Source organism: Impatiens glandulifera, chromosome 6 (assembly GCF_907164915.1).
Source record: "Impatiens glandulifera chromosome 6, dImpGla2.1, whole genome shotgun sequence".
In the NCBI taxonomy this organism is placed as follows: domain Eukaryota; kingdom Viridiplantae; phylum Streptophyta; class Magnoliopsida; order Ericales; family Balsaminaceae; genus Impatiens; species Impatiens glandulifera.
The window spans coordinates 22221598-22234284 of record NC_061867.1 but is presented as its reverse complement, the minus strand read 5'-3'; the positions used below and the strand labels follow the sequence as shown (position 1 = coordinate 22234284).

The 12687-nt window shown below is 32.9% G+C and overlaps 1 protein-coding gene across 2 annotated transcripts; it reads left to right on the top strand.

Moving 5' to 3' along the window:
* The first annotated feature begins 1975 nt into the window (after nt 1–1975).
* LOC124941815 (casein kinase 1-like protein HD16) lies at nt 1976–7625 on the top strand. Of its 2 annotated transcripts, none has more exons than XM_047482167.1 (16): nt 1976–2258; nt 2574–3032; nt 3188–3313; nt 3382–3455; nt 3734–3803; nt 3888–3943; nt 4041–4112; nt 4214–4308; nt 4401–4467; nt 4658–4787; nt 5008–5226; nt 5303–5433; nt 5496–5670; nt 5770–5860; nt 6656–7002; nt 7351–7625. In XM_047482167.1, the coding sequence occupies exons 2-16, from the start codon at nt 2631–2633 to the stop codon at nt 7408–7410; spliced, it is 2115 nt and encodes a 704-aa protein (XP_047338123.1). In that variant the 5' UTR covers nt 1976–2258; nt 2574–2630; the 3' UTR covers nt 7411–7625. The 2 variants fall into 2 exon arrangements, with proteins under 2 accessions (XP_047338123.1, XP_047338124.1); XM_047482168.1 differs by having other exon boundaries at nt 2567–3032.
* The last annotated feature ends 5062 nt before the right edge of the window (nt 7626–12687 follow it).

The window sequence follows — 12687 nt, the reverse complement described above, 5'->3', positions numbered from 1 at the left end:
TCTCTTTATCCTCAATTTTCTCTAAAAATATCTTAATTTTTTTTTGTTAGTTAAAAAATTTACTACCAACAACTATGTTTATATTGAATTTGATCTTTTATGGTATTCTGTAAAAGATTTAAAGACGAGGACAAGTCTAATAAGGTGTGAGAGTCGGGGTGAGCTATATTCCATCCCCAAGCCATAAAGAGGCGATTCAGTTCGGAAAATGCATTACCATCTCCGTCCCGAATATACAAACCCCACCTGATCCATAACGGATATTTTAAATATAAACTATTTTCGCACCCTTCACGGAAGGGTCCCTGCGGTGCACCAAAAATCAAAAAATAGTTTAAACTTAAAGTATAAATAATAAAATAATTCATATATTTATACTTATAAATTAAAATAACAAATACTAACAAAAAAAAAAAAATATTTACACTTTTTTTTATATAAACTTACCCTTACCAAACTTAATAATATCTTAAACAATTTAATTAAGATAAACAAAATAAGGGTAATTAAAAGGGTAAAAAAATATAATATAAAATGTGGATAAAAATATTGATAACTTTTTTTTTTTAAATTGAACAAATTTTTATCTAATCTAATCACACAATATATTTTTTTAATTATGATTGTAAATAAAATCATAAAAAAATAATTTAAATCTGCTGAAATAACTTTCTTAGATATTAGATTGAGTCAATAAAATATTTTATAATGATGGAGGTTTTCTTTAGAGATTGGTAAATAATTTATATTAAATTGAATAATCAATAGAAATCCAATTAGTGGAGTGATTATCGACTTTGCATTAGAAGTTCTAAGATTTGAGTTTTTTTATTTGTTTAAATTAATTACTCTTTAATTTCAATTTTAAATTTGATAGATCATCTCATATTTACCATTGTAATTAAAATTTGAATTTCAATGGAGTCAATATATTTTTCTAATTTTCAATTTCACCTTTTTTTTTGTTTTAGAATCTTAATACCAATATTTATTTATGATTGATATATTATTATTTTTATTTAAAAAATTATAGTGCTGATATATTTTTAAGGCCTTATTTTTGTAAGTTTTTTTTAATCACCACTAAATCACTTCTTATCTATCCAATCTTTTAAAATAATTTTTAAAAAGACTAAAATACCTTTTTCATTTTAAATTTATATTTTAAATATTAAATATTTAGAAAAAAAAATGAAAATTTATAATTAATAAAAAGGATAAATAAGAAAAAAAATTATTATTTTAATATTAAAATAGTAGGGTTTGTTAAAAAACCCGAATCCTAACAACATCTTAGTTTAAAATGTTAACATTTTGAAATATTATATATATTTTTAATTTAAAAAATTAATATTTTGAAATAGTATATAAATTTTTTAATTAAAAACCTATTAAATAAATATTTTATATTTTATTTAAAATTTAAAAATTTAAAATATTAAATCAATATAAATACTAAATTAATATATTATTTTATTTAGTCAATTAACATGTCAACCAATATTCTTTTTTAAATGAGAATCAAATCCTAGATACTATTTTCTTTAAACTGTAAAATAAATATCTTAATAATATATATAATATATATTATTTTTTTAAATATTTTTCAAACATAATAATTAAAATTAAATTCTAATTCTAATGCCAATTTCACCCCTCCAAATAACTCTTAATTATATAACTTATCATAATATACTTTTAAATATTAAAGCTTGCATCAACATAATTATCACAATAATAAGTATTTATACATAAAACTGTTAGCTGAAAAAAAAAGTTTAAATTAATGTTAATTTATTCACAACATATTAAATGTTTTATTATATCACATTATTAGAATGATTTTATAGGAGTTTTACAAGGCCACGTATTCTATGCTTTTTCCGTGAAAAAAAGCCAAACGGTTTGAACCGGAGAAGCTTTTATATATATATATATATATTTATATTAAGAGGGAAATTATAGAAAAGAAAAGATAGGAGAGAGAAAGAGAAAGAGAAAGAGAGATAGCAGTCTAGGCCGAGAAGACAACACATCGATAATCACAATACAGTTTTTCTCCCAAATCTCAACCTAAAATCATCCATTCTTGCACTCCAAATCTTCAATCAATAACTATTCTCAACTTTATCAACTCAAACTTATATGTTAAATGGACCGATGGAGGATCTGATACCGATCGACTGATACCTTTTTTATTGAATGCATCGATTCTTCAACTTCTTGTCACCGATCTTTCTCCTTTTGATTTCTTCCAGGTACGATCTGTCTTTTTATTACCAGAAATGATGATCGGTATACTGATTGAAAGTTTTTTAAACTCGTTTGATTGGATGGATGCTTCAGTTTTTGCAACCGATCATGTTAAAAGTTCGTTTCTTAATGGTTGTTGATGGTGGTATATTTGTTTTCTTGATCAGTTTTAAATAGACTGTAGATGGTCTAATGGGTTTGTACTTATTTGGGTTTCTTGGCATTTCATTTGTATTATATGAAGAGTATCAGAAACATGCAAGATGACAGTAGTTTTGGTTACTATTTTAGTTTTTGATGATTTGTAAATTAGTTTACAGGGATGTGTAAAGTGGTGATGAAGAAATTGGGTGGATTGTGATTTTGCATGGGTTACAATGCCAGAGTTGAGAAGTGGACCCCGGAGATCAAAACGTCTTGATGATCTTCAGTCTGTCCCTCAACCAGTTGATAAGGAGGAGAATTGGCTTGCACCTGCTCCTAATAGAACTAGAAGAAGAGTTGGTGGTGGAAGAGGAAGAGGGGCTAATGCTCCACCTGTAGCGAAAGGGCCTTCGGCGGCTATACCTGTGAGGCCAGCTGCTGCTGGAAGAGGAAGAGGGGTTAGGTTGGTAGATCTAGGCCCTGAGCCACCTTGTGAGATCCTTCCAGTTGCTCAAGAACCAGTATTAAACGGAGTCCAGGGTGTTGCAGTTAAAGCAGTTGCTATGGAGGGGGGAAATGCGGACAAGAATTTGGGGGTGGATGAAGATTCGAATGCTACTCCTGTGCCTGATAGGGTATTTTCTTTTTTACTCATTTTGGTTTTATGTACTAACAAGTGAAAAAATATATTTATATTTTCATTGTTATTTCTCATTTTGATATCCTCAAGATTCAGCATAGATTAATTGTCATTTTTAGGGCTCTAATTGGACTTCTGTTGTTGTTGCAGGTGCAAGTTGGTAATTCTCCTATATACAAGACAGAAAGAAAACTGGGTAAGGGTGGTTTTGGTCAAGTTTATGTTGGAAGAAGGGTAAGTGGCGGAACGGAGAGAACAGGAGCTGATGCACTTGAGGTAATTTCTTTTTGGTTTTAACTGTGGTTGACGAAATTCCTTAGTATAATAATTCATTGTTCCCTCAGGTAGCATTAAAGTTTGAGCACAGGAATAGCAAGGGGTGTAACTATGGCCCGCCATTTGAGTGGCAAGTATATAGGTGTGCACTTCTAAAGGCCGGTTTTACTTCTAACACAATGGCTCCATTGGGAAAGACTTTTGAATCTGTTTTTGCATTGGATCCGAACCAGATACAAAAAATAAATAACATTTTGAATCTGGCTGTGACTAAGTTTAGTTACCAAACATTTTTGTGTTTGAATCTGGATGTGAATACAAAAACATTAATAAAGATTTCCAATTGGGGCCAGTCTTATTTTGTATAAGAAGGGTTTTTTCTCACTATTTTCCCGCTCTTCATTTTCTTTGTGAATAAAGCAACTTGAATGGATGCTATGGGATACCAAGGGTGCATTACAAGGGTCGAATAGGAGATTTTTATATCTTGGTGAGTTTTAATATAGAAACTTCTCAATCAAGATTGTGTCCACTTCATTAATTGTTTCTGAAATTTTTTATGTAAATGTTTCAGGTCATGGACATACTTGGACCCAGTCTTTGGGATGTTTGGAATTCATTAGGCCAATTGTAAGACAAATATTTGTCACTTTCTTTCCCTTAGAGGTACTAGCCATTTCTCATTGTTACATCTTGTGTGCATTGTGTGTTCTTTTGCTTGCAACAGGATGCCACCAAATATGGCGGCTTGTATAGCAGTGGAGGCAATAGCAATTCTCGAAAAACTTCACATGAAAGGGTAGGTCCTTATTACCAACAATTCCCGGACAAAATTTCATTACCAATTTGTGTAGTCCTTCGGTTAACATTTATATATCTTTCTTTTACTTAACTGCAAAGATTTGTGCATGGAGATGTGAAGCCTGAGAACTTTTTACTTGGTCAACCTGGAACAGCTGAAGAGAAGAAGCTTTATCTTATCGATCTTGGTTTGGGTAGGCTGTCTTTCCCAAAGCTCTATCATATTGCTTTCAGTTATTTCACTTTTTATTTATTCATGATTACATGAAACATTTTGTTGATACAGCATCTAGATGGAAGGATGCCTCAACAGGGAAGCACGTTGAATATGATCAGCGCCCTGATATATTTAGGTGAGCAGAATGTTAATTATTAAAGTTTGATTCTCACTGAAAGTGCTATGATTTAAGTGATGGTTCATGGTACCTGGCAATGGGATGTTGTGTGAGCCTTCTCCAGAGAAAAAAACCCTAGTCTCAAAAAAGAAAAAGTATTGATGTCACTACATTTTCCTGGACAATGACTAATGACTTTCTTCAACAGGGGCACAATAAGATATGCAAGTGCACATGCACATTTAGGCAGGACAGGAAGTAGAAGGGATGATCTTGAGTCATTGGCGTACACCCTTATATTCCTAATCAAGGGAAGACTTCCATGGCAAGGCTATCAGGTAAAGTAGAATGATCACTGTTATAACCCATTCAGCTGAAGTGGTAAGAATCTTGAATTAAGAGTCCGATGTCTCATGTTAAATTCCTAGGAGAAAAAACCCTGGTCTCACAAAAAAGAGAAAGAAGGATCATTGTCATCATCATTCCCAGTTCCACATGAATACTAAAGCAATGAAGCTTTAATGAGGACTCTTCTGTTTGTTGTTTGTTTATATGCAGGGTGACAACAAAAGCTTTCTTGTTTGCAAAAAGAAAATGGCTACATCTCCAGAGCTGATGTGTTGCTTTTGTCCACCACCTTTCAAACAGTTCCTTGAAGCTATAACAAATATGAGATTTGACGAGGAACCAAATTATTCCAAGTTGATATCCTTTTTCGACAGTTTGATTGACCCAGTTACATCGCAAAGACCTATAAGAACTGATGGCGCCCTTAAGGTTCGTGCTCATTTTGCATGCACTTAATGCTTAAGGCTCTTCAAAAGACACTAAATTTTTATTTTGCATTGTTCAGGTTGGGCAGAAAAGGGGAAGACTGCTTATAAATTTGGAAGAAGAAGAACAACCAAAGAAGAAACTGCGACTTGGTAGTCCTGCTACTCAATGGATATCGGTTTATAATGCACGACGTCCTATGAAACAAAGGTAACTCCTTATATTTCCGATGAGGTTATCTTTTCATTACTAAAAATGCTTGTAACTGTCAGGTATCATTATAATGTTACGGATTCAAGGCTGCGTCAACATGTGGATAAGGGTAATGAAGATGGTTTGCATATCAGCTGTGTGGCTTCTGCACAAAACTTGTGGGCATTGATCATGGATGCTGGTACAGGTTTCACTTCCCAAGTGTATGAACTCTCAACTGTGTTCCTGCATAAGGTCATTATTTTTATAAGTGATATAATAATTTTCTTGTTATTTGTTAAATCTGTTTTACCCTTTTTTTAAAATTTATTCTTACTGATATCTATCAATCAGGATTGGATAATGGAGCATTGGGAAAAGAATTTCTATATTAGTTCTTTAGCTGGCTCATCTAATGGGAGTTCGTTGGTTGTCATGTCTAAAGGTTGGTTAAATCTTTCTCTAGACTTCATATACAATCGAGTATATATCAGTTTAGTTATGAATATTGGCTGTATTGGTATCAAGTTTTCGTGTGTTTGTCAAAGATCACAGTGATATAAAAAAGCAAGACTTTTTCTTAAATATCATTTGATGAAGGGTTATTTGGATAAATTCTACAATGTTAAATTTAAAGGATATTTTAGTTATTTAGCCTAAATAATCCAAAATAATTTACTTTTTCTTCAAACAAACCTCATTCCCCCCCCCCCCCCCCCCCCCCCCCCCCCCCCCCTCCCCAGACATCAAACAAGTTGAAAACGAAACTAAAATGTACACATGTAATCTAGATCATGATCTAGAAATTATTTGTATACTTGATTCATGATCCTGATGATACAAAATTTTTTTGTACCAAACAAAATAAAAATCATTTTCAATTTTTACTTTGGCAATTTTTCAATGGAGTAGTGATTGTGATAAAATAACAATTGTTTATTCTCTTTTTTCTTATTAATGGGGTTGTTGGGAAGGGTTTGGTGCTTGATCACCAATTAGGGAAGTTCTTGCCATTGAGATGAATAGCAAAGGATAAAATATGTACGGGAAATAACATTGAAATTTTTGGTTAATTCTGCACAATTCTTACTTCTTATGGCTTAATATAATTGGGAATTTGAATAGATACAAAGATTATGATTTCAATCTGGGGCCTTTATTTATATTTGCAAAATGATTTAGGTTTGATCTCATGCATAGCTTTTGTATCATCCATGATTGATCATATTGTTGCTTTCAGGCACTCCATTCACCCAACAGTCGTATAAAGTGAGTGAATCATTTCCGTTCAAGTGGATCAATAAAAAATGGAAAGAAGGTTTCCACGTCACTTCGATGACTACAGCTGGGGATCGTTGGGCGGTAGTGATGTCTAGAAATGCTGGCTACTCCGACCAGGTTGTGGAGCTTGATTTTATGTACCCTAGTGATGGTATTCATCGGAGGTGGGAAAGCGGTTACAGGATAACTTCCATGGCTGCTACTAATGACCAAGCAGCTTTAATTCTTAGTGTACCCAAACGAAAAGTTGTGGACGAGACTCAAGAAACACTCCGCACCTCTGCTTTTCCTAGCACACATGTGAAGGTAAAATTTTCACATTGGAAACACTTTCTGTTGTTTGATCTGATCTGAATAATTCGGATACAAATTAAACATTGCTCTTGTTTGATGAAGTTTTTTTTTTTTAAATAGCTCAAATAACCACTTATCTCCCATTATCAATCAAATTATTCAATAATTAACCAAATAACCCTTACATTTTAAAATAGTTAGGGCATTTTGGTCATTTGATTTAAACAACTCACTTTAATTATTTCCAAATAACCCTAGTTCAATCAAACAAGCTCTTTTTTTCAGACTTGATATGATATATGACAAAAACAATTGTTTCATTTGGAATCACATTCTTAAGGCATATTTCTACTATTGCAGGAGAAATGGTCAAAGAATCTCTACATTGCATCGATATGTTATGGTCGGACAGTTTGCTGATATGGTCAACAAACAAACTACACGAGGAACGTAAAGTTTAAAAGGTTATTAACTGTATATCCTCAAGTGATTGGATGAAACATATCTTTGTGAGATGTTTTGAGTTCACAATCAAATGATGATGATGATGATGCTGTTGTAATTTAGAATATTTGCATCAGATAAGATATATATTGTGTGATAACATAATATTGATCAAGGATTGATTTTGTGTATGCTTTGTCCCATAATAATAGCTGAGAAAAGACAAGAAAGACAGGTATATTTCCAAAGAAACACCAAGTCTTGGAAAGGCTCTTTGGTTAGTGGACACTTTGTTTTGTGGTCTTATATAACAGGTTTAATAGCTAAGGCTTCTTGCACTCCTTTCATTTTGATTTAAACTTGTTTTTGTTTACAATACCAAATATAATAAGTAAAAAAAAAAAAAACTAGTAAAAGTAAAATTTAAGTATTAAAAGTTGAATTATAAGTGTCTTGAATTAGTTAATTATATTTGGAAATTAAATAAGAATGATAGTACTTAAACACTATCAAATAAATATGTTGAAAATTTTATAACAAAATTATTAGCCTAACTATAATCTGCTAAAATTCCAACCAATTTGTCATTGTACCATCTTTTTCTTAAGATGACATTGTCTTGCAAGAAATCCCATATCAAATGGTTATCACTAATTGATTGACGAAAAATTATCATTTCAGTCTGAATATTGATGATGATATTCCCATATAATAAGGATTGAATTGAACATTCATTCTGCAAGTTTGTAAAAATATCTTAACACTTTTTTATTATTAGCTTTATTCAACAATTATGTATACAAGAATACCACCAGGACCGGAACTTTTTGTTTCAGAGGCAATTTTATCAAATTATATCAACCATTAACAATTAATTCTATCGTGAGAACACCATTCTAAGATTAAAATTATAATTTCATTATTTTCTCAAATTTGCACTCATATATACAATATATTCTCCTTTAAGGATGGGACATTATTAACATTTATTCTCTCAATTTGTTACTCTAATCCAAACTCACATATATCATCATATTTTATCCTTCAATGATTCATTATTAACACCACTCTCAAATTCACACACACATATCACCATATTAAGGATCAAGCTCATATCTTATTGTTCAAAGATTAAATTATTAACATCATTCTTAGTTTAAAAATAGTTAACCAAAAATTTATAATCGGATTATTTTTATTTTTTTTGCTTCTACATCCTTCGCCTTTCTCATTTTACTCTCAAATCTTCAACTACATATTTTATCAAATCAATCTCTGATAATTTGTTCACTTTATAATGCTTTCTATCAAAATTAACATTTGCTCATATTAGAATATAGTCTCAAGAATGAAATCTAAATAATTCAATTTGTAATAAATTTATAATTTATATATATATATATATATATATATATATATATATATATATATATATATAAATTAATAAATAATTTTTTTATTTAATATTATTGTTTAATTTCTCTTTTTTAATTAGGAAAATATGGTAAAAATGAAAATTAATTTATAGAGTCCCAAAGTTATATATTTATATATAAATATTTTTTTTTATCATAATGGAATATATATATATATATATATATATATATTATAAAGAAATAAATAATTTATTATATACAGACTTTTATAGGCATAATTTTGAAACCCAGCCCGTCGGTTGGACCGGAAAACTCGGTGAATCGGTTGTCAAACCGAGTTGGGTTGATGAAAAAATCGGAAATACAATCAACCCAGTTTTAACCCGATCAACTTGCCGATTGGATCGGAAATCAGACAGCCCGGGTTAGCCCAACGGGTTTATCATATTTTTTTTATAAAAAATTACTTCTCTTCTTTCTCACTTATCACTAAGGATGACAATTTAAAACCGCCCCGTAAAAACCGAACCGAATTGCCCCATTTGGTACGGTTTTTCCCAAAATCGAACAGGGATGGGACGAGAATGATATTTGTGTCCCTTGCCCCGATCTCATCCCGATTCCGCCCCAAACACTATAAACATAATTAAACATATTAAATCACCAATATATTTATTTATTCATTATATTTTATAAGAGTAGTAAGTTTATTTCTTTATAATAATATAAAATTTTAATATATATTATATTAAAAAATTCGTTTATATAATTTTATTGTATATTATTTTTTATTTTTTTAATAATATTTTATTAACGGTGCCCCGCGGGGATTCCCCAAAACTGAACAAAACCGAACGAGGCGGGGATGGTATTAAAAAAATCTCCGAAATAAAAACGGGGCGGGGATGGTAAATGCATTCCCCGCCCCGAACTGTCCCATTGCCATCTCTACTTATCACTCTCTCAGTTCCCTCCTTCCGTTTTTTGGTTCTCATTGTTTTTACTTATTTCTATTTACATGTAGGTAGATTACCAATTTTTTAGTTTTAGATACTAAAAATGACAAACTTTTTCATTCACCTCAAGTTCCACCTTTCATTTACCTTAAGTTCCACCTCAAACCCAGATATAATTTATCGTGTGTTTTATTTAAATAGATGAATGATTGATAAACTATGGTAACAGTGCACATAATCTACAAAAGTTAACAGTATATGGGTTAAGTCAAACTTGTAGTTCTTCTGGTTGTGAGAGAAATTGGAGCATATTTGAGCATACAAATGTACACCGTGTGTCTCCTATATTAAATTAATTTTTACATTTTGATTATATATACTTTTTTAATTTTTATACTTGATTTATTTATATATTGTTGTTAGAAATGCAAGAGTTCAAAATTATGATCCAATTGATTTGAAGGTGTTTAGTTCAACTTAAGATTGGATTTCGGAAGATGAGTTTCCGATTTTAGTTATAGATGAATTGGAGACATTCAGAAAAGAGCTAACATAATGTAATATTAAAGTCTCTTAACATAATGGTGTCTATTTTTGTTTCTTATATTACTTATTAAGTTACTAAAATTTCATTTTAATTTTTTTTTTGTTATAGATGCAAATTTTGAGATTGTAAGCTTGGATGAATTAGATAACGGAAAAAAAGATGAAGAAAACAATATTGATGTCCCTATTGAAGGTAATGAAGTGACTGATAATGTGTTACGACTTGTTTCGTAAGATGTGTTTATGGGTTCAAGAATCAAGTTCTTGATCTTAGGACCGGTGAAAATTCTATAATCAAAGGGCAGTGAAAAGTTTTGATAGAGAATTTGGGGGGAGGGATAGAAGAACCAAAAGTGCGAAGAGATATACTGTTGGTCTATACCAAACAGTCCATAGTAAATAATAATAGACGAACGGGGTCGAAGTTCATATCTTCATTATTGCATTCATGGGTCCTTGGGGAAAAAAGACCAGCCTTATATAGGTGATGTCTTGCCCCAGAATATTCGGTTACAACAAATACAAGAAAATAACAAAATTCGGTTTGTAAAATATAAAAGGAAAGCAAAACAAAATATTAATACAACAAAACAGAAATCTGGCCCGTGTGCACCATAGGACCGAGACCGGGTGCCGAGAAAGGTTGCTGGAATTTATTCTAGGACCGAAGCCTTGATTTTAGACCATAACAATATCTCCCCCTTCAAAATTCGTCGCCCTCGACGAAAAAGACCGTGGTCTGCCGAGCCTCCCGAGCCTCTAATGCGAATGCTCAATATTTTAAAGAATTCGGTCGGACTTCAGCAAGTCTAGCAAGTGTCGGAGTCTAAGACCGCATTTCTTAGAAGCCCTCGGTCTTCATGCTCCACAATCAGTCCTTCCTCCGGCCCAACATGCCAGGTGCATCAAAAGGGCCATTTTTCTTCTGGGCATACTCTAGAATGTCTTCAAACAACCAAGCCCAGTCCTTTATCCAGACCAGCAACACATGTGCAACAACATAGCCAAGTCTTCTAACTACCTTCCTGGTTGGTGGTCGGTTGTTGGGTTGCTGGTTGAGCCCTTTGATTATGTCTTGGAAATTTTCAGGAGTGTCTTCAAAAACAAGTGAAACATTTTGGCATTCGTTTTTTCTCTTTATTTGTACCTTGGCAGCAACATTATAATCTTCTAAGGTCTTGTCCAGCTGGTTGCCTTGTATTATGTTGACCCGCGACCGAGGGGTACCTTGTTGGACCGTGAAAGTGTGCAAAATAATGACACGTTCGTCCCTTGTCTGAATCAGCAAAGGTGAGTCATAAAAACCTGATTCTTGGACGGGTTCTTGAACGCATTCTTGGACTTCTTGCTGATTAGCCGGGGCCATGAACAATCTGGATTTGCACCTATGATTGGGCTCCCATTTTTCATTGCAAGTATAGCGTCGCTCTTCCTTGGGATCGGTCGTCCGGTTTGTACTCGGCCAGACTGTGTTAACAATGCATGGTTTGGGAAGCAGCGGCGGCTTGGCGCTGTACAAGGGCTTGCGACCGAATCGCAGCAAGAGATCCCTCTTTAATGCATCCCACATCAAGGCTACCTTTTGGTTGCGATTCTGCAAATATGATTCATGCCACGTTCTTGCCTCTTTTGAGACGTGAGTGCGGACAATGTCTAGCTTTGTGGCATCATTCGTCTTGCTCACCCTAAAGACTTGCTCGGAAAATAAGAGCCAACCCTCCAAATTAGTCCCATCAATTTCAGGAATATTAACATTTGTGAGCCGGGTTGGATGAAGGTAGCAAGAAGCAATATCATAGGATCGGGTGCGGGAATCTTGGCCATTATTTAACGCACATTTTTCAATGTCTGTCAAGGTTTTTCCAGCAGCATACCTTCTGTCCATATTATTGCTCAGTTCGACCATCTGCTGTTTAAGGGTCGCATGCATGGCAGCCTGTTCGGTCATGTGTTGCTGCAGGGAAGTATTCATGGAGGCATATTGTTGGGTCAGCCCTTCGAGTAGGGTCTTAAGATCATCCATCTTTGTTGCTATCGGGTTTCTTTAATTTGAGGATCATCTTGCTCTGATACCAAGAATGTCACGACTTGTTTCGTAAGATGTGTTTATGGGTTCAAGAATCAAGTTCTTGATCTTAGGACCGATGGAAATTCTATAATCAAAGGGCAATGAAAGGTTTTGATAGAGAATTTGGGGGGAGGGATAGAATAACCAAAAGTGCGAAGAGATATACTGTTGGTCTATACCAAACAGTCCATAGTAAATAATAATAGACGAACGGGGTCGAAGTTCATATCTTCATTATTGCATTCATGGGTCCTTGGAGAAAAAAGACCAGCCTTATATAGGTGATGTTTTGCCCTAGAATATTCGG

Coding starts and splice junctions, on each gene's coding strand:
- LOC124941815 (XM_047482167.1), top strand. CDS start 2,631: ATGCCAGAGTTGAGAAGTGGACCCCGGAGATCAAAACGTCTTGATGAT. Junction 4,468..4,657: donor CAGCGCCCTGATATATTTAG/GTGAGCAGAATG, acceptor TTTCTTCAACAG/GGGCACAATAAGATATGCAA. Junction 5,861..6,655: donor GTTGGTTGTCATGTCTAAAG/GTTGGTTAAATC, acceptor TGTTGCTTTCAG/GCACTCCATTCACCCAACAG.